The sequence below is a fragment of the Oncorhynchus mykiss genome, chromosome 2 (assembly GCF_057628025.1).
Source record: "Oncorhynchus mykiss isolate SJ-2025 chromosome 2, ASM5762802v1, whole genome shotgun sequence".
Lineage (NCBI taxonomy): Eukaryota > Metazoa > Chordata > Actinopteri > Salmoniformes > Salmonidae > Oncorhynchus > Oncorhynchus mykiss.
The window spans coordinates 41,297,659-41,318,613 of NC_143023.1; the positions used below are offsets into that span (position 1 = coordinate 41,297,659).

The 20,955-nt window shown below is 44.5% G+C and overlaps 1 protein-coding gene across 3 annotated transcripts in view; it reads right to left on the bottom strand.

The window, feature by feature from the left end:
* Window positions 1-9,731: 9,731 nt before the first annotated feature.
* Window positions 9,732-20,955, bottom strand: part of LOC110489894 (inhibitor of Bruton tyrosine kinase) — a 35,957-nt gene continuing 24,733 nt past the window's right edge. For all 3 annotated transcript variants that reach the window (XR_016486629.1, XR_016486628.1, XM_021562860.3), the window contains exons 19-26: window positions 19,192-19,252; window positions 18,803-18,924; window positions 18,465-18,577; window positions 18,098-18,374; window positions 17,769-18,023; window positions 17,335-17,529; window positions 11,133-11,265; window positions 9,732-10,851 (exon numbers count right to left, since the gene is read on the bottom strand). Coding sequence is in view for 1 of the 3 variants with exons in the window: in XM_021562860.3 (XP_021418535.3) it covers window positions 10,726-10,851; window positions 11,133-11,265; window positions 17,335-17,529; window positions 17,769-18,023; window positions 18,098-18,374; window positions 18,465-18,577; window positions 18,803-18,924; window positions 19,192-19,252 (1,282 nt within the window). In the remaining 2 variants the exon portion in view is untranslated. The remainder of the gene's footprint in view (window positions 10,852-11,132; window positions 11,266-17,334; window positions 17,530-17,768; window positions 18,024-18,097; window positions 18,375-18,464; window positions 18,578-18,802; window positions 18,925-19,191; window positions 19,253-20,955) is intronic.

The window sequence follows — 20,955 nt, forward strand, 5'->3', positions numbered from 1 at the left end:
CATCACCTTACTCTCATGTCCAGTCTCATCACCCTTTCATTTCCAAAATGAGGATCCCAGTCTCACACAATGAGGTGGGGCTGAAATTAATAATAAGATGAAGCCAAAGACCGATTCACCGTTATTATTACGAAGCCTCAAATTTTGCTCTAAAACAGAGGGACAACGACTAAGGTCTCATTCAACTGAGTAAGTCGAAGTAAGGTGGGGTGTGTGAAAATGTCCATTCCGGTGGAAGATAAAAAGGTTACATTCAGTAGGCACCAAAAAAAAAACTGACAGAAACAGGTATGGACTACCTGTACTTGTCCAACAAGAAACAATTGTTGTTTTGCTACGGTGGGCACTAGTGAATACGACCCAGGTGTAGCTAGGCCTTTGCCTGGAATGTTCCATGCTCCAGGTTGGATCGGAGCACCATGTCACAGACTGGGAATGTGGGATGGAAGGAAATGGTATTCCGTAGAGCGTATAAATGATTCCCTTTTCTCAATAAACATATTAATCCTGAGGTACATTATCTCCTCTGGCTGGCCTGGAGGGCAACTGACGGTACTATGAGCTTCCCATCTGCAGGATGAAGAAAAAAACTGACAGAAATGCTGTCTCCGTCTGTCCCTGCACAGGAGGACTGTGCTCCCAGAATGTCTGGCTTGCTGCTCTGTTACGCTCATCAGGGTCGTATTTATGGGAGCACAACGTAGCAGAACGTTGTGCAACAGAAAACAAAACTAGTGCTTCTTACTCAAGTGTAGATAGTATCTCCCCGTTTTGGCCTGTTTCTTCTTTTTTTTGTGCCTCGTGAATACAACACAGGGAGAGAGGGAGAGACATTTATTTTACTCAAAAGGTTGACAACCTACATACTGGTTGTTAGGAAATGACTCGATGGAAGATTGAGAAACATGGTATAGAGGTGATGGACACACTGGTTGCCCTCTAGGTTACAGAGACCTGGTAGTCCCATCCACCAAACTACCAAGAGTGAAACAGGGAAGAGTCAAGTGGTATGCCAATTTGTTATAGACCAGACCTAACCCACTCCATTAAGTTAATTAAAACAGGAGCATTTTATATCTTGTTAGAAATAAATAAGTCAATCTCAACAGAGAAAAATGTCCACCTGTGTGCTACCAATATCCCCCCAAAAGACTCCCCATACTTTAATGACGACAGCTTCTTCATCCTAGAGAGGGAGATCAACCATTTTCAGACCCAGGAACATATACTAGTCTATAGTGACCTAAACACCAGAACTGGACAAGAACCTGACACACGCAGCACACAGGGGAACAAACACCTACAGCATTCCCTCCCCCATATGGGAAAGGGGACACCTAGTCAGTCGCACAACTGAATGAATTCAAAAGAAATGTGTCTTCCTCATTTAATCCAACCCCTCTGAATCAGATAGGGGGAGACAGCCCCACACCTGTACACAACTAAACTCAGCAAAAAAAAGTTATGTCCCTTTTTCAGGACCCTGTTGGTCAAAGATAATTTGTAAAAATCTAAATAACGTCACAGATCTTCATTGTAAAGGGTTTAAACACTGTTTCCCATGCATGTTCAATGAACCATAAACAATTAATGAACATGCACCTGTGGAACGGTCGTTAAGACATTAACAGCTTACAGACGGTAGGCAATTAAGGTCACAGTTATGAAAACTTAGGACACTAAAGAGGCCTTTCTACTGACTCTGAAAAACACCAAAAGAAAGATGCCCATGGTCCCTGCTCATCTGTGTGAACTAGGTGGCTAACTATGTGGCCAGGGCAATAAATTGCAATGTCTGTACTGTGAGACGCCTAAGACAGCGCTACAGGGAGACAGGACAGACAGCTGATCATCCTCACAGTGGCAGACCACGTGTAACAACACCTGAACAGGATCGGTACATCCGAACATCACACCTGCGGGACAGGTACAGGATGGCAACAACTGCCCGAGTTACACGAGGAAAGCACAATCCCTCCATCAGTGCTCAGACTGTCCGCAATAGGCTTAGAGAGGCTGGACTGAGGGCTTGAAGGCCTGTTGTAAGGCAGGTCCTCACCAGACACCTCCGGCAAAGTCGTCGCATATGGGCACAAACCCACCGTCGCTGGACCAGACAGGACTGGCAAAAAGTGCTCTTCATTGACGAGTCGCAGTTTTGTCTCACCAAGGGTGATGGTCGGATTCTCGTTTATCGTCAAAGGAATGAGCGTTACACCGAGGTCTGTACTGCAGTAGATGATAGAGAACAGTATATACAGTGTGGCAAAAAAGTATTTAGTCAGCCACCAATTGTGCAAGTTATCCCACTTAAAAAGATGAGAAAGGCCTATAATCTCCATCATAGGTACACTTCAACTATGACAGACAAAATTAGAAGAAAAAAAATCCAGAAAATCACATTGTAGGATTTTTAATGAATTTATTTGCAAATTATGGTGGAAAATAAGTATTTGGTCAATAACAAAAGTTTATCTCAATACTTTGTTATATACCCTTTGTTGGCAATGACAGAGGTCAAACGTTTTCTGTAAATCTTCACAAGGTTTTCACACACTTTTGCTGGTATTTTGGCCCATTCCTCCATGCAGATCTCCTCTAGAGCAGTGATGTTTTGGGGCTGTTGCTGGGCAACACGGACTTTCAACTCCCTCCAAAGATTTTCTATGGGGTTGAGATCTGGAGACTGGCTAGGCCACTCCAGGACCTTGAAATGCTTCTTACGAAGCCACTCCTTTGTTGCCCGGGCAGTGTTTTTGGGATCATTGTCATGCTGAAAGACCCAGCCACGTTTCATCTTCAATGCCCTCGTCTGGCACTGCAGGATTTGAGTCCCTGGCGGCGTAGTGTGTTACTGATGGTAGGCTTTGTTACTTTGGTCCCAGCTCTCTGCAGATCATTCACTAGTGGTTCTGGGATTTTTGCTCACCGTTCTTGTGATCACTTTGACCCCACGGGGTGAGATCTTGCATGGAGCCCCAGATCGAGGGAGATTATCAGTGGTCTTGTGTGACTTCCATTTCATAATAATTGCTCCCACAGTTAATTTCTTCAAACCAAGCTGCTTACCTATTGCAGATTCAGTCTTCCCAGCCTGGTGCAGCTCTTTGGTCTTGGCCATAGTGAAGTTTGGAGTGTGACTGTTTGAGGTTGTTGACAGCTGTCTTTTATACTGATAACAAGTTCAAACAAGTGCAATTAATACAGGTAACGAGTGGAGGACAGAGGAGCCTCTTAAAGAAGAAGTTACAGGTCTGTGAGAGCCAGAAATCTTGCTTCTTTGAGGGTTACCAAATACTTATTTTCCACCATAATTTGCAAATAAATTCATTAAAAATCCTACAATGTGATTTTCTGGATTTTTTTCTCTCATTTTGTCTGTCATAGTTGAAGTGTACCTATGATGAAAATTACAGGCCTCTCATCTTTTTAAGTGGGAGAACTTACACAATTGGTGGCTGACTAAATACTTTTTTGCCCCACTGTATATGAAAATTGGAACACACCAAACAAACACGAAGAGCCATCAATCCAAAATGGAGATGTATAGATAAACCACTTAACCAATATTTGTGGCCCTATAACTAAGAACAAACCGCAAAAACATATACATGATCCATTATACATTTTAGAATCAGCTATTAAAGACTACCAGAACCTACTACTAGATTATCCAACTCCATTGAATAAGCTACAGGACAAAATACAAACCCAACCCAAAAAAGGCCTGTAGTCGATGGTATCCTAAATTAAATTATAGCCAGACCAAAGTCCATCCTCAGCTCTGGCATCTTTCCCAACATTTGGAAGCTAGGACTGATACCCCAATCCACATAAGTGAAGACAAATTCTCCCCCAATAACTACCGTGGGAAATGCATCAACAGCAACCTCTGGAAAAATTATCTGCATCATTAACAGCAGACTCCTACATTTCCTCAGTGAAAACAAAGTCCTGAGCAAATGTCAAATTGTCTTAACAAATTACAGTACGACAGGCCACGTATTCAAATGTCTACTGTTTGCAGATGATCTAGTTCTTCTGTCCCCAACCAAGGAGGGCTTTTCCTCAGGGCTGTGGGGTGGAACAGGGATACAGCTTAAGCACCATCCCTCTTCAACATATATATCAATGAATTGGCGAGGGCACCTAGAATAGTCTGCAGCACCAGGCCTCACCCTACTAGAATCTAAAGTCAAATGTCTACTGTTTGCAGATGATCTGGTGCTTCTGTCCCCAACCAAGGAGGGCCTACAGCAGCACCTAGATCTTCTGCACAGATTGTTAACCCTGGACCTTCCTTGAAAGCGAATCTCAGTAAGACAAAAATAATGGTGTTCCAAAAAAGGTCCAGTTGCCAGAACTACAAATTCCATCTAGACACTTACCTTGGATCACACAAAGAACTATGTCCACCTCGACCTAAACGTCAGAATCACAGGTAACTTCAACAAAGCTGTGAATGATATGAGAGACAAGGCAATGGCCCTTTAACACCATCAAAAGGAACATAAAATTCAACATCCCAATAAGGAGCTGGCTAAAAATACTTAAATCAATTGTAGAACCCATTGCCCTCTATGGTTGTGAGGTCTGGGGTCCACTCACCAACCAATAATTCACAAAATGGGGCAAACACCAAATTGAGACTGCAAGCAGAATTCTGCAAAAACATCCTCTGTGTAAAACACAACACCCAAAATTATGTATGCAGAGCAGAATTAGGACGATACCCATTCATTTTCAAAATCCAGGAAAGAGCAATTAAATTCTACAACAACCAAAAAAGGAAGTGACTCCCAAATTAAGGGGAGACAGATGTATTTTACTCAAACCACCTACTGTTAACCACCTTACCTACCCTCTGGTTGTAAGGAAATTACTGGATGGATTTGGTTTAGTCAGTGGCTGTTCTGGGTAAGGGGAAACTGTAAGGAACAGATGACCGTGAGAGAGGCAGAGAAAGAGAGGTCTGAGCTAGATATAGGCTATGTGACAGTGGCAACCAAGGATGACCACAGGCTACCCAAGAGGACAAGGTGGGTGAATTACAACTGCCACGAAGTGTGTGTGTGTCTGTGAAAGAAATTAGATTGGGGGAAGAGATGTGGAAACACTCAAGGCTCAAACTTCAAGATGAAACGCTGATGGTCCCTGTAAGGCAATAGAGAAGACACTCTTCCTCCTCCTCACTGTGCTCATCCAGAAGCGAGTAAACTAGAACCTACTCATTGTTCTGAGTGACCAGAGAAGACTTCCATGCCACAAGTTATCAATGGCTGCGGCCTAAGGCACTGCATATCAGTGCTTGAGGCATCACTACAGACCCTGGTTCAATTAAAGGCTGTCACACAACAGGCTGTGATTGGGAGTCCCATAGGGCGGCGCACAATTGACTCAGCGTCATCCGGGTTAGGCAGTCATTGTAATTAAGAATTTGTTCTTAACTGCCTAGTTAAAAAAAGGTTAAATAGAAAAAATGTAATGTAAAGTACACCGTCACAGACTCAGTGGCTGATTCATATTCAGGGCCCACTACTAGGCTACATCCCAAATCAAATCCTTTTCCAAAAATAGTACACTACTTTTTACCAGAGCCCTATGGGCCCTGGTAAAAAGTAGTACACTACATAGAGAATAGGGTGCCATCTGGGACGCATCCTTAAAGACTGAACACAGTTGGGACGGACGTTATCACTCATCTCGGCTCTGGCCAGGGATGAGAGGAGATGGAGGGAGCAAGAGAAAGAGAAAGAGAGAGATTAGCTTAGTGCTTTGAGAGGCATTTTACTCAATCGTCAGATATGAAACACTCAGGGTTGACACTACCGTACATGCTCAAAGTTGGAACTCAAGTAAATATACAGTGCCTTGCGAAAGTATTCGGCCCCCTTGAACTTTGCGACCTTTTGCCACATTTCAGGCTTCAAACATAAAGATATAAAACTGTATTTTTTTGTGAAGAATCAACAACAAGTGGGACACAATCATGAAGTGGAACAACATTTATTGGATATTTCAAACTTTTTTAACAAAAAAAAACTGAAAAATTGGGCGTGCAAAATTATTCAGCCCCCTTAAGTTAATACTTTGTAGCGCCACCTTTTGCTGCGATTACAGCTGTAAGTCACTTGGGGTATGTTTCTATCAGTTTTGCACATCGAGAGACTGACATTTTTTCCCATTCCTCCTTGCAAAACAGCTCGAGCTCAGTGAGGTTGGATGGAGAGCATTTGTGAACAGCAGTTTTCAGTTCTTTCCACAGATTCTCGATTGGATTCAGGTCTGGACTTTGACTTGGCCATTCTAACACCTGGATATGTTTATTTTTGAACCATTCCATTGTAGATTTTGCTTTATGTTTTGGATCATTGTCTTGTTGGAAGACAAATCTCCGTCCCAGTCTCAGGTCTTTTGCAGACTCCATCAGGTTTTCTTCCAGAATGGTCCTGTATTTGGCTCCATCCATCTTCCCATCAATTTTAACCATCTTCCCTGTCCCTGCTGAAGAAAATGATGCTGCCACCACCATGTTTGACAGTGGGGATGGTGTGTTCAGGGTGATGAGCTGTGTTGCTTTTACGCCAAACATAACGTTTTGCATTGTTGCCAAAAAGTTCAATTTTGGTTTTATCTGACCAGAGCACCTTCTTCCACATGTTTGGTGTGTCTCCCAGGTGGCTTGTGGCAAACTTTAAACGACACTTTTTTATGGATATCTTTAAGAAATGGCTTTCTTCTTGCCACTCTTCCATAAAGGCCAGATTTGTGCAATATACGACTGATTTTTGTCCTATGGACAGAGTCTCCCACCTCAGCTGTAGATCTCTGCAGTTCATCCAGAGTGATCATGGGCCTCTTGGCTGCATCTCTGATCAGTCTTCTCCTTGTATGAGCTGAAAGTTTAGAGGGACGGCCAGGTCTTGGTAGATTTGCAGTGGTCTGATACTCCTTCCATTTCAATATTATCGCTTGCACAGTGCTCCTTGGGATGTTTAAAGCTTGGGATTTTTTTTTGTATCCAAATCCGGCTTTAAACTTCTTCACAACAGTATCTCGGACCTGCCTGGTGTGTTCCTTGTTCTTCATGATGCTCTCTGCGCTTTTAACGGACCTCTGAGACTATCACAGTGCAGGTGCATTTATACGGAGACTTGATTACACACAGGTGGATTGTATTTATCATCATTAGTCATTTAGGTCAACATTGGATCATTCAGAGATCCTCACTGAACTTCTGGAGAGAGTTTGCTGCACTGAAAGTAAAGGGGCTGAATAATTTTGCACGCCCAATTTCTCAGTTTTTGACTTGTTAAAAAAGTTTGAAATATCCAATAAATGTAGTTCCACTTCATGATTGTGTCCCACTTGTTGTTGATTCTTCACAAAAAAATACAGTTTTATATCTTTATGTTTGAAGCCTGAAATGTGGCAAAAGGTCGCAAAGTTCAAGGGGGCCGAATACTTTCGCAAGGCACTGTATATATATACTCTGCTAAAAAAATAAAGGGAACACTAAACTACACATCCTAGATCTGAATTAATGAAATATTCTTATTAAATACTTTTTTCTTTACATAGTTGAATGTGCTGACAACAAAATCACACAAAAATTATCAATGGAAATCAAATTTATCAACCCATGGAGGTCTGGATGTGGAAAACCACACTACAGGCTGATCAACTTTGATGTAATGTCCTTAAAACAAGTCAAAATGAGGCTCAGTAGTGTGTGTGGCCTCCACGTGTCTGTATGACCTCCCTACAACGCCTGGGCATGCTCCTGATGAGGTGGTGGATGGTTTCCTGAGGGATCTCCTTCCAGACCTGGACTAAAGCATCTGCCAACTCCTGGGCAGTCTGTGGTGCAACGTGGCGTTGGTGGATGGAGCGAGACATGATGTCCCAGATGTGCTCAATTGGATTCAGGTCTGGAGAACGGGCGGGCCAGTCCATAGTATCAATGCCTTCCTCTTGCAGGAACTGCTGACACACTCCAGCCACATGAGGTATATCATTGCCTTGCATTAGGAAGAACCCAGGGCCAACCGCACCAGCATATGGTCTCACAAGGGGTCTGAGGATCTCATCTCGGTACCTAATGGCAGTCAGGCTACCTCTGGCGAGCACATGGAGGGCTGTGCGGCCCCCCAAAGAAATGCCACCCCACACCATGACTGACACACCGCCAAACCGGTCATGCTGGAGGATGTTGCAGGCAGCAGGCGTCTCCAGACTCTGTCACGTCTGTCACATGTGCTCAGTGTGAACCTGCTTTCATCTGTGAAGAGCACAGAGCGCCAGTGGCGAATTTGCCAATGTTGGTGTTCCCTGGCAAATGCCAAACGTCCTGCACGGTGTTGGGCTGTAAGCACAACCCCCACCTGTGGACGTCGGGCCCTCATACCACCCTCATGGAGTCTGTTTCTGACCGTTTGAGCAGACACATGCACATTTGTAGCCTGCTGGAGGTCATTTTGCATGGCTCTGGCAGTGCTCCTCCTTGCACAAAGGCGGAGGTAGCGGTCCTGCTGCTGGGTTGTTGCCCTCCTACGGCCTCCTCCACATCTCCTGATGTACTGGCCTGTCTCATGGTAGCGCCTCCATGCTCTGGACACGCCGCTGCCAGACACAGCAAACCTTCTTGCCACAGCTCGCATTGATGTGCCATCCTGGATGAGCTGTACTACCTGAGCCACTTGTGTGGGTTGTAGACTCCGTCTCATGCTACCACTAGAGTGAAAGCACCGGCAGCATTCAAAAGTGACCAAAACATCAGCCAGGAAGCATAAGAACTGGTCTGTGGTCACCACCTGCAGAACCACTCCTTTATTGGGGGTGTCTTGCTAATTGCCTAGAATTTCCATCTGTTGTCTATTCCATTTGCACAACAGCATGTGAAATTTATTGTCAATCAGTGTTGCTTCCTAAGTGGACAGTTTGATTTCACAGAAGTGTGATTGACTTGGAGTTACATTGTGTTGTTTAAGTGGTTTTTTTTTTGAGCAGTATATATATATATATATATATATATATATATATATATAAATAACTTCTAAAAATGTATGTTACCCATTAGATGGAAATTCAGCTGTTACATTCTATGAACAAGGAGAATTTCAGGAGATATCCACATTCATATAGTCCAATTCTGCGCAGGAGAGCATCTCTGGAGTATGTCACGTTCATTAGCGAGAGGTAAACGACTAATGAGGTAAACACTTCACACCATGTGCCTGTCAGTGACCTAGCTGGACCATTCCGACTTGACATGGAGCCAAGTCTTTGAGAGCCTTTCTGTGTAACGCATCATCTCAGTTGACTAATTGAGCTTAATGGAGTAATCACTAGGAACTCAGGTCTCAGTCTCTGGCTGACTCCTGATGTCGACTTAGGACTATTAGGACCCCTTAATCACCACCCGTCCGCTCTTTCCATGGCAGGGTCATCACGGGTAGGCGTTTAATAGTTGTTTATTTATGCAGAGCACAGATGTTAGAGTGGAGAGAGGCACTGTTGTTTCCATTGAGATTGAGAGCTACATTTGTCAGGGAGCTTGAGGGAGATTGCCTCCATTCTTGTGGGGACACTATAGACATCACACAGAACTATATCATTAGCCTTGGACATTCTCCCACCCTTGTTTTGCATAACACAAGGTCTATTGTAATATAGCACAAATAATTATAAGACCAATTCTACAATAAGAGTAATAGAACCAGGAAACATGGTCATTGCACAGGTGAGTTTATTGCATGCCATTTTCTCACATCCAAAGTCCCAAACAAAGGGTGCTGCATGGAATAAGACTGGGTTTACATGGTCCGAGTCTGGGTTACCAAGCCAACACATCGGCTCCAGAACACAAAATAAAGCAAAAATACTCAAATACAGCCAGCCAGAAAGTATTGAAATTATTAGTGTGTGTACATCAGAGGATCGTTAGGGTGGAAGCAAGGCACAAACACTCGTCAGCTTGTCCTATAACTCTGATAAAAGGGAAACACCAGCAACCTCTCATATGCAATTAGCTCACATTAGAAAACGGCAGGATGTATGACAGTCACTCGCTACCCTCCTCCTTTCATGATTCAACTACACTGCATCACACAGTATATCCAGAACACAACTAATTTCCCAACTCATAAAGTAGAACTAGGTAGCAACCAGATCAGGCTAGCCTCTGAACTCCAGGCTCCGACTTCCTTTCGTCCTAGTTCTTCTCAGAGGAACTTGTGCTGTAGTACTTTCCCTAATTGGCACACAGCTTACGCACGTGCTGAAACAGACCAATCCTTCTGGGTAATGTAGTTTTGGACCCAATTTGTAGTTTGGACTGCTCCACTTCCTTAAATAATTGTGTCTTTGGCAAATTCTTAACTACTGTGAACATATTTTAAATAGCTGAAACTTTTTGGAAGAATATCTTTACTTTAATGTTTTGATGGCAAGGTGCAAAAAACGTGCATAACATGAGATCTTAACTTATATACCTCGATCTTTTCTCCCCCACTGTTCCTTCCTCAGGGACACTCGCAAAAGGTTAACACGAGAAAAGAACACGAGTTAAGCATAAAAGACCTGCGTCAGACCCAGCCCACTGGCACAACTGGGCCTGGGGTATATCTTAACACTGACTGACAGGAGATACATAAGGATGTGTGGGTGTGACGCCTCACAACGCATGTGGGTGTGGCGTTACACCCACATGCGTTGTAAGACGTCTCAGTGTTTGTTCCAGAAGGGGGTGGCGATGGGCCCCTGGACAGACCTCTCCACCACAATCATCTCGTTGGGGTTGTTGCGGGCGCCATAGTGATGCAAAAGCTCTTGGATCGCTGCCTCCTCAATCTGAAAAGAGGAGAGAGGGAGAAATACAAACACAGTTGGAGTGTTTTAAAGCCACAGCCAAGTCAAGGCAGCTGTCAAACGGCACAGCTGGAAACAAGTCATTTCTACTGACATTAGACAGAGGTGATGAAAGTATTTCTGATTTCCCCTTAGAGACACTTATCAAGGTACTGAGTTGAGTATGTGTGTTGGACAGACAAGCTCACAGTGAAAGGAAAAGCACAGTGTGCATAGTAAACATCTGCTACAAATCTCTGCACACACACACACACACACGTTACCTGAATGAGTGCAAGCAGTTTCTCTCGGCTACGGATTAGTGCAGCCTCCTGCTGTTTCTCCTCCTCCACGATCGAAGCAAAGGTTACCATGGAGGCCGTAGGGGGGCTGCCCGCCGCTCCCAGCACCCAGGGGCTGGTCAGTAAAGAAAATGACCTTGAGTTTGTGACAGGTTGAACATTATCCCCCTCAAAACAATTGTTCTTTTTTCCCCCCCTGAGGTTGTTCAGGTTTTTTTTACGGTTGGGACAAGTTGACGTGTTAGGTACATCCTGTAATAATTCTGACGCTGATCTGACAGAGTAAGACACAAACAGAGAAAGACCGGTCTGAACTAGATAGATCATGTGACAGTGGTAACCAAGGATGACCACAGGCTACCCAAGAGGACAAGGGTTGGGTGAATTACAACTGACACGCACACAGAGAGAGACAGAGAGTGTGTGTAAGAAAACACTAATGAAACACTGATGGTCCCTGTAAGGCAATAGAGAAAACATATTCTACTAAAAAAAAAAACTACACATATGGATATTACACTTTCCCCAGCCCTGAACTTTCCCTCCTTCCATCCCTCCCTCGGTGCTCATCAGCATGAGTAGACGAGAACCTGAATCCTACTTCCTGTTCTGAGTGATCACTTGTGACATGGAAGTCTTCTCTTATCAATGCTGATTAGGATCAGAAGCCAACAATACATCAGACTCACTGGCTGATTCATATTCAGGGCCCACTACTAGGTTACATCCCAAATAACCCCATATGCCCTACACGGTGAACTACTTTTGATCAGAGCATGGAGTGAGTCATGTGGGCCATGGTCAATTTTTTTTTTTTTTTAACTAGGCAAGTCAGTTAAGAACAAATTCTTATTTACAATGACGGCCTACCCCAGCCAAACCTGGACGACACTGGGCCAATTGTGCGCTGCCCTATGGGACTTCAAATCACAGCCAGATGTGATACAGCTTGGATTCAAACCAGGGACTGTAGTGGCACCTCTTGCATTGAGATGCAGTGCCTTAAACTGCTGTGCCACTCGGGAGCCCAAATGTAGTGCACTACATAGGGAATAGGGTGCCATTAGAGACTGCAGTGGGAGCGGACGTCACAGACCAGAACGAGAGTGTTTCCAGGCTGTGGGCTTTAATCCATCTTGGCTCTGGGCATAGATAAAAGATTTACGTCTGGAAGACAGATGCCCCGAATGACCCTGATAGAAGAGGAAGTAAACTAAAGTCAAGAGCTTCTGCAGAAAGAGAGATAGACACCATTGGGTCACACAAGTGCACACACACACACACTTCCTGTAATTCTTTGGCCTGATAAGACATGTCACAATTCTAAACATTGCTACCAAAGTTAAAGTAAAAACATCCACCCATTGGTTTCACAAGCATTCCTCAAACACCTCTGCCCATATTATGTGTTAATCTAGATGTCAACGTTATAGGATACAGCACCAGTTTATGAACAATCTCTCCCAAACGTTATTGTTATGTCAAAACACCCATTCTGAAGTCGTATCGTTTACTGTCGTTTCAAATCAGGAGCACACAGTATTCAGTTACCCTGGTCTCAGATCGGTTTGTGCGGTCTTGCCAACTCCAATGGTTATTTTCATCGTAGCGCAAACAGATCTGAGACCATGCAAGTATTCAGCTCTTTTGGCTTCTAAAGCTCTACCAATCCAGCTGGTGTCTGAGTGGTGGTGTAGTTCACAGTGCAGGTTGAAGTTGCACTTAGGGAAGCTGATCATAGGATCTGTTCTTATGAGAAAGTTCACCCGAGGCAAAGTCGACTAGGCAGTTATTTTAACTGATGTGTCAGTCTTGTTGAATGGGAAGTGAAAAGGTCATAGTGACCATCAGCCTAATTGCACCACAGCCCTAGCAGTGAGTCACACCCTGCTTCAGGCAGCTGCCTCCCTTTCAGTACATTGACCATTCACTAAGCCCCACCCCACTTGATTACTGTTGGAACCTCGGACAACATCCCAGGAAGCCAAATTCCCCCTTCCAACCACTGGCGAAATCCTCTCACAATGATCTAAAAATGTGTTTTTAATACACAATGACATTTTAAAAAATACTATTATTGGGTATGTTGTGGACTGTCATTACCGGTATAGATGCACAGACCGGTTTGGATTTTTACTTTACATCCTATAACGGTATTTGAATGTCTGGTTTTTAAAATGTGATACGCCATGTGTAACATACACTGCTCAAAAAAATAAAGGGAACACTTAAACAACACAATGTAACTCCAAGTCAATCACACTTCTGTGAAATCAAACTGTCCACTTAGGAAGCAACACTGATTGACAATATATTTCACATGCTGTTGTGCAAATGGAATAGACAACAGGTGGAAATTATAGGCAATTAGCAAGACACCCCCAATAAAGGAGTGGTTCTGCAGGTGGTGACCACAGACCACTTCTCTCCCTATGCTTCCTGGCTGATGTTTTGGTCACTTTTGAATGCTGGCGGGGTTTTCACTCTAGTGGTAGCATGAGACGGAGTCTACAACCCACACAAGTGGCTCAAGTAGTGCAGCTCATCCAGGATGGCACATCAATGCGAGCAGTGGCAAGAAGGTTTGCTGTGTCTGGCAGCGGCGTGTCCAGAGCATGGAGGCGCTACCAGGAGACAGGCCAGTACATCAGGAGACGTGGAGGAGGCCGTAGGAGGGCAACAACCCAGCAGCAGGACCGCTACCTCCGCCTTTGTGCAAGGAGGAGCAGGAGGAGCACTGCCAGAGCCCTGCAAAATGACCTCCAGCAGGCCACAAATGTGCATGTGTCTGCTCAAACGGTCAGAAACAGACTCCATGAGGGTGGTATGAGGGCCCGACGTCCACAGGTGGGGGTTGTGCTTACAGCCCAACACCGTGCAGGACGTTTGGCATTTGCCAGAGAACAGCAATATTAGCAAATTCGCCACTGGCGCCCTGTGCTCTTCACAGATGAAAGCAGGTTCACACTGAGCAGGTGACAGACGTGACAGTCTGGAGACGCCGTGGAGAACGTTCTGCTGCCTGCAACATCCTCCAGCATGACCTGTTTGGCGGTGGGTCAGTCATGGTGTGGGGTGGCATTTCTTTGGGGGGGCCGCACAGCCCTCCATGTGCTCGCCAGAGGTAGCCTGACTGCCATTAGGTACCGAAATGAGGTCCTCAGACCCCTTGTGAGACCATATGCTGGTGCGGTTGGCCCTGGGTTCCTCCTAATGCAAGACAATGCTAGACCTCATGTGGCTGGAGTGTGTCAGCAGTTCCTGCAAGAGGAAAGCATTGATGCTATGGACTGGCCCGCCCGTTCCCCAGACCGGAATCCAATTGAGCACATCGCATCTCGCTCCATCCACCAACGACTGTCCAGGAGTTGGCAGATGCTTTAGTCCAAGTCTGGGAGGAGATCCCTCAGGAGACCATCCGCCACCTCATCAGGAGCATGTCCAGGCGTTGTAGGGAGGTCATACAGGCACGTGGAGGCCACACACACTACTGAGCCTCATTTTGACTTGTTTTAAGGACATTACATCAAAGTTGATCAGCCTGTAGTGTGGTTTTCCACTTTGATTTTGAGTGTGACTCCAAATCCAGACCTCCATGGGTTGATAAATTTGATTTCCATTGATCACTTGTGATTTTGTTGTCAGCACATTCAACTGTGTAAAAGAAAAAGTATTTAATAAGAATATTTCATTCAGATCTAGGATGTGTTATTTTAGTGTTCCCTTTATTTTTTTGAGCAGTGTACATTTGTAAAGTTTACTTCGCTACTTGAGTCATCCGGTCTCCGCTCTCTCACTTCATGCCGCTTTCCACACAGACCTAGCCCCGTCCGTCACTCAAGGAGCGCATGTGTTATTCCTCACCACGAGACACTTTGCGTTCCATCTGCATCCAGCACATGCAACAATGTTGATGACAAGGATACTGTTTTCACTTTGATTCTTACCATAATTCCACTAGCGTTCTTTTACTACACTATTGGGTTGTGTTTTACATCTGCAAACAGCTCGTTTGTATTTTCTTTGCAAGTTAAGGTCTAAATGTTGTTAGCTGCTAATGCTAGCTAATAAACGTTGTCAAAGCAAACGTAATTATATATACACACACACCCACAGTGTAGACAGTGTAGACCTAAATCAGCATGTCGTTTGTGCAACTGTATCTTATAAACCAGAGAGGAATACGCGAAGCATGAATATGTTAACTACAAGAAGTAGCTAAGAGAAAACATTAAAAAGTAGCAAAAGATTATTGGGTCCCCTCGGTAACATGTAATAAATTTGCTTCCTACCCTGTCACAATAACTCCTCCTTGGCATTTTGAATTGTATTCAAACACTGTATTCAAAGCTCCGACTATTATGTTTTATCTATAGAATTAGAATAATCATTATATTTCAATGACGCCAACAGTTCACGCAAGTGTTTTGCTCTAAATCACATGTCAAATCGCAATTGCAACATTTGGTTAAAAATAATGCCTATAAAAGTTGGAAATGCAGAACTTTATGAAAATAAAAATGGATTGACTTGAACAGTATAAACAAAATCAGAAAGGAGCTAGACCCATCGAAATCACTTAGATTTGACAGTCACGTGTAACCGATGTGAAATGGCTAGCTAGTTAACAGTGGTGCGCGCTAATAGCGTTTCAATCGGTGACGCCTTTGTGGAGCGACGGGTAACGATGCTTCGTGGGTGTCAGTTGTTGATATGTGCAGATATTTTGCTGATGTCGATAGCAGATATGTTACATAACTAATATAGCCAACTTAGCAAGCTAACTTAGAGAAAAAGTTATATTAAGTAGTTAGCTAGCTAGGCAACTTTAGCAATGTTTGGTGCTCAATGAGAAATATGCTAGTAGCTAATGTTAACCAGTTGAGCTAGCAAAGTACAATTTCGTGTTAGCAAAATACTCCCAAGAGTCTGCATTTCATGAATCACAGTGGCAAGTACCTCTAGTGAATAGTTCAATTATTTAGCCATCCCCACTGGTTTGCATGTGCTCACAAGGTGCTGGACTCGACGACAGTTGCTATCCAGTGCTGCGATTGAGTGCCCAAAATTCCAGGGCAGGTTTAGCGAAAGCAGTTAGGGCTATATTTTTCCTCTCGCTAAAAGAATGACGGCTTTGCCATTTTTTTGTGCCATCTGTGCATCTGCATAGATCACTTTGCACCCATGTAGGCAGGAGTTTCATGCGAGTGAATGTAGAGAAGGCGGCTTCTTACCTTCTGATTACATTTGAACATTTCCTGATGCATCTGCTCAAACAAACCACAGACTCAGGGCTGGTTTCCCAGACTAGCCTAGTCCTGGTCAATAGAGTCCAGGATTTGGCTTAATCTGTGTCTGGGAAACCGCACTCCAGAGCGTTTCATTTGGACAGTAAAGCTTAACATAGTCAACTCTAAATTCTCTGTATAAAAACAAGTAGTCCTCCAAATCATTATTCCTTCTTTCGTCTGCTTCCCTTTGGAATAACAGAGAATCATCATAGAGAAACTCTGCCAGTCATTTGCTGCTTTCTTAGTGACTATGTTTATTCTAAAGAGATACCTCAGAGTTTGAACTAATTCCTGTATGGTTAACCATCAGCTATAACATAGGCCTAATTAAGGCACAATCACCATAGATACAAGCTTTACCATCTCCTTACTACAACAAATTTGTTTCTCACCAAGGTAACCAAATGACATTGACGCTAGTAGATATGTTATTGTGTCAGATTCCTGTCTGATAGAAACAAGAATGTGCATGAGCATGGCAACACACTAGAGACATCTGGTGGACAATCCTGGTACTTTGGGGTAAAGACTAGTTCATAGATGTTTATTTAATTTAACTAGGCAAGTCAGTTAAGAACAAATTATTTACAATGATGGCCTACTGGAGAACAGTGGGTTAACTGCCTTGTTCAGGGGCAGAACGATACATTTTAACATTGTCAGCTCGGGGATTCGATCCAGCAATCTTTCGGTTACTGGCCCAAAGCTCTAATCACTACCTGCCGCCCCAAAATTAATCAGCCATAAGGGCATTCATCCCTTGGCCATACACAAATGCAAGTCTATATTGTGTGTTTATATAATGGACACCTCTATGTGTGTTGGTGACAATTAACATAAAATATGACAGACTGCATATGTGTGCGTGTCTGTCTGTGCGTGCATAGTCTTACCCGGCGAGTCTCTCTGGCTCACTGGGGGGCTCAGCCGTACATTTGAAGGTAACCCTCCGAGCAGCAGAGACCGGAGGCCCCTGAGCTACTGGCCTTCCCGGAGCCCCTGGCCCCCCGTTCCTGACCCGACTCTCCTCCTCCACCAGGAGGTCCCGGAACGCTCGAGACGAAGGAGGTGTCTGGAACGGAGTGGCCCTGAGGAGAGGTGGTAGGTGGAACCACATTTGATAATCAAAAGTTCTACTTCAAAGCATTAAAAAGTAATACTTTTACTAACAGCTGAGGGAATAGGCAGATTTTGTATTTGTACATTTTCAACACAAAATAAGAGACAGCGACAGGACCTATTCTATTACATAGGGATTGTCACACCAACCCACCACCTTCTGTGCTGGCTCTGATAGTAGGAGCAATCCTTATGGAGAGGGGCTTACCATGTTTTCGCACTCTTCGAGGGAGTAATCACTGGTGTCGATTTGGATATGGTGCACTCAGCACTGCCCTCCTTGGTTGCCATGGCGATCATCTTCCTCTGCTTCTGGGAGAGTTTGGCTGGGAGAGGGGACTGCTTGCTGCTGCTGCCAACACTGCCAGGACTTTTGGGAGTGGCTCCGAGACTTTGTGTCTTTGAGCTGGCTTCCATATCCATGATTGCCCTGAGGTCCAAGACAGGAAGTGACAGAGCAGGACTGGAGAAAGAGAGAAACGACACAATGTCACATACAGTTCCACCCCTGACCTGGTCCACAGTGACCTGGCTCACCTGGCTGTGATCTTGGGGATGTGCTCTAGAGCAGAACTCTTTGGGGGTTCTGCGGGGAGGCCGTTCCTCATGGTGGTGGTGCTGGGGGGAGTCTTCAGCCTGAAACCTCCTCCAGCCCCCTCCTCCTCGGGCCTGTCGTGGAACACGGGACTCTGGAGGTCTCGGGGGCTGCCCACACCCATGTAGCTGCCCTCAGAGTCAGACGTCATCAGCTCCTGCAGAGACTCCATGGAGTTGGTCTTTCCTGACTTTACCAGGCTGGGAGAAAGGACTGAGACTAGAAGAGACATATCATAATCCATATCAGCCCAAATCCAATTAAAGGAAATTATTATGTGCCGTGACAGAGTGTGTGTGTGTGTTCTACCTGCAGCAGGTGGGCTCTGGATGATGTCAGAAAGGGTGTAACCCCCTGAGCTGTCGGAGCGTCGCCTAGGTTTTCTCTTGGCCTTTAACTTAGCCTTCTTCAACAGAGTCTCCCTGAGAGGAGGAAGATGAGACAGATGATGAAGAGGAACAAATTCAACCACGGTTCAAATGTTAGGGAGGCTACTGGCTGGATGCATTTCATTCCAAAACATTGGAACCTAGTTTCAGCACCAATTCAGTCCCATCTCATTCATGACAGGGAGTGAACGAAGGAGCAACTTTGTGGAATAAGATGCAGCCACAGTGTTGTACATAGTTTGATAGATGGTATAGTACCTGCAGGAGTTGTTCAGTTCCGTGTCAGCTTTAGAGCTGAATGAAGAGTCCCACTCCTCGTACACACTGAGGTCTGGGGCGTCTGGGTAAGGAGTGATCAGTCGCATCTGCATGGCTGGAATCTGACAGGAACAGGATGGTAACAGGTCAGTTAGTCAGAACCAACAGTCGTGTTCAGTTCAGAACCTATGGTTGTGTTCAGTAGGAATCGAATGGAAGAAACAAGTGAAACAGGGAGGGACTATCTGAGGAACCATCCAATAAGAAACACCTATTGTCGTTTTCTGTTTGGAACAGTTTCTGTTGAGTTCCCCAAATGAACATATGCCAGGTATCTCACCATGCAGTTGATGCAGGTATGGTAACGGCACTGAGGAGAAGTGACTCACCATACTCCTGTAAGAGGCAGAGAGCTCCACCAGCACGTCATCACTCAAGCTATCCAGCGCTCTGAAGAGAGAGAGTTACGGATATATAAACAGAGAGAGAGACGGAAAAAGAGAGGGAGGGGCGGAGAGAGGGAGAGAGAAAGAGAAGAGAGTCTATTGAAGAATCCATAGACTAGCCACTTCTGGGAAGATTGGAAAACACCAAACACGAAAAGTTATTGATCCAAAATGGAGATGTATGGGTAAACCACTTCTCCAATCTTTTTGGCCCTATAACAAAGTAAAAACATATACATGATCAAATACAAATCTTAGAATCAACTATTGAAGACTGGAGAATCCAGTAGGTTCAGGTAATTACATTGAATGAACTACAGGACAAAATACAAACCCTCCACCCTAAAAAGGCCTGTGGTGTTGATGGTATCCTCAATAAAGTGATAACATATACAGACAACATTCCAACTGGCTATACTGAAACTCTTAATCATCATCATCATCATCATCATCCTCCTCAGCTCTGGCATATTCCCCAATATTTGGAACCAAGGACTGATCACCTCAATCCACAAAATCCAATGAGTCAACAGCAACCTTGGGAAAATCCTCTGCATTTCATTAACAGCAGACTTTTACCTAATTACCTTACGACAGACCACGTAGTGACCCTGCACACCCTAATTGACAAACAAACAAATCAAAACAAAGGTAAAGTGTTCATGCTTTGTTGATTTCAAAAAAGCTTTTGACCTAATTTGGCACCAGGGTCTGCTATACAAATTGATGGAAAGTAGTGGTGGGGGAAAAACAATCATAAAATCCATGTACACAAACAAGTGTGCGGTTAAAATTTATTTTCACAGGGCCATGGGGTGAGACATGGATGCAGCTTAATCCCCACCCTCTTCAAGATACACAAATTAATTGGCGAGGGCACTAGAACAGTCTGCAGCACCCTGCCTCACCCTACTAAAATCTAAAGTCAAAGTCTACCGTTTGCTGATGATCTGGTGCTCCTGTACCCAGCCAAGGAGGGCCTACAGCAGCACCTAGATCTTCTGCACAGATTATGTCAGACCTGGGCCCTGACAGACCTGGGCCCTGACAGACCTGGGCCCTGACAGACCTGGGCCCTGACAGACCTGGGCCCTGACAGACCTGGGCCCTGACAGACCTGGGCCCTGACAGTAAATCTCAGTATGACAAAAATAATGGTGCTCCAAAAAAGGTTCAGTTGCCAGGACTACAAATACAAATTCCATCTAGACACAGTTGCCCTAGAGCACACAAAAACGATACATACCTCAGCCTAAACATCAGCGCCACAGGTACGCTGTGAACGATCTGAGAGACAAGGCAAGAAGGGCCTTCTATGCCATCAAAAAGGTACAAAATTCAACGTGCCAATTAGGATCTGACAAAAAAAATACTTGAATCGGTTATAGAACCCATTGCCCTTTATGGTTGTGAGGTCTGGGGTCCACTCACCAACCAATAAATCACAAAATGGGACAAACACCAAATTGCAAAATTCTGCAAAAACATCCACTTTGTGCAACATAAAACATCAAATAACGCATGCAGAGCAGAATTAGGCCGATACCAGCTAATTATCAAAATCCAGAAAAGAGCTGTTAAATTCTACACCCACCTAAAAGGAAGCAATTCCCAAACCTTCCATAACAAAGAGATTAACCTGGAGAAGAGTCCCCTAAGCAAGCGGGTCCTGTGGCTCTGTTCACAAACAGACTCCACAGAGCCCCA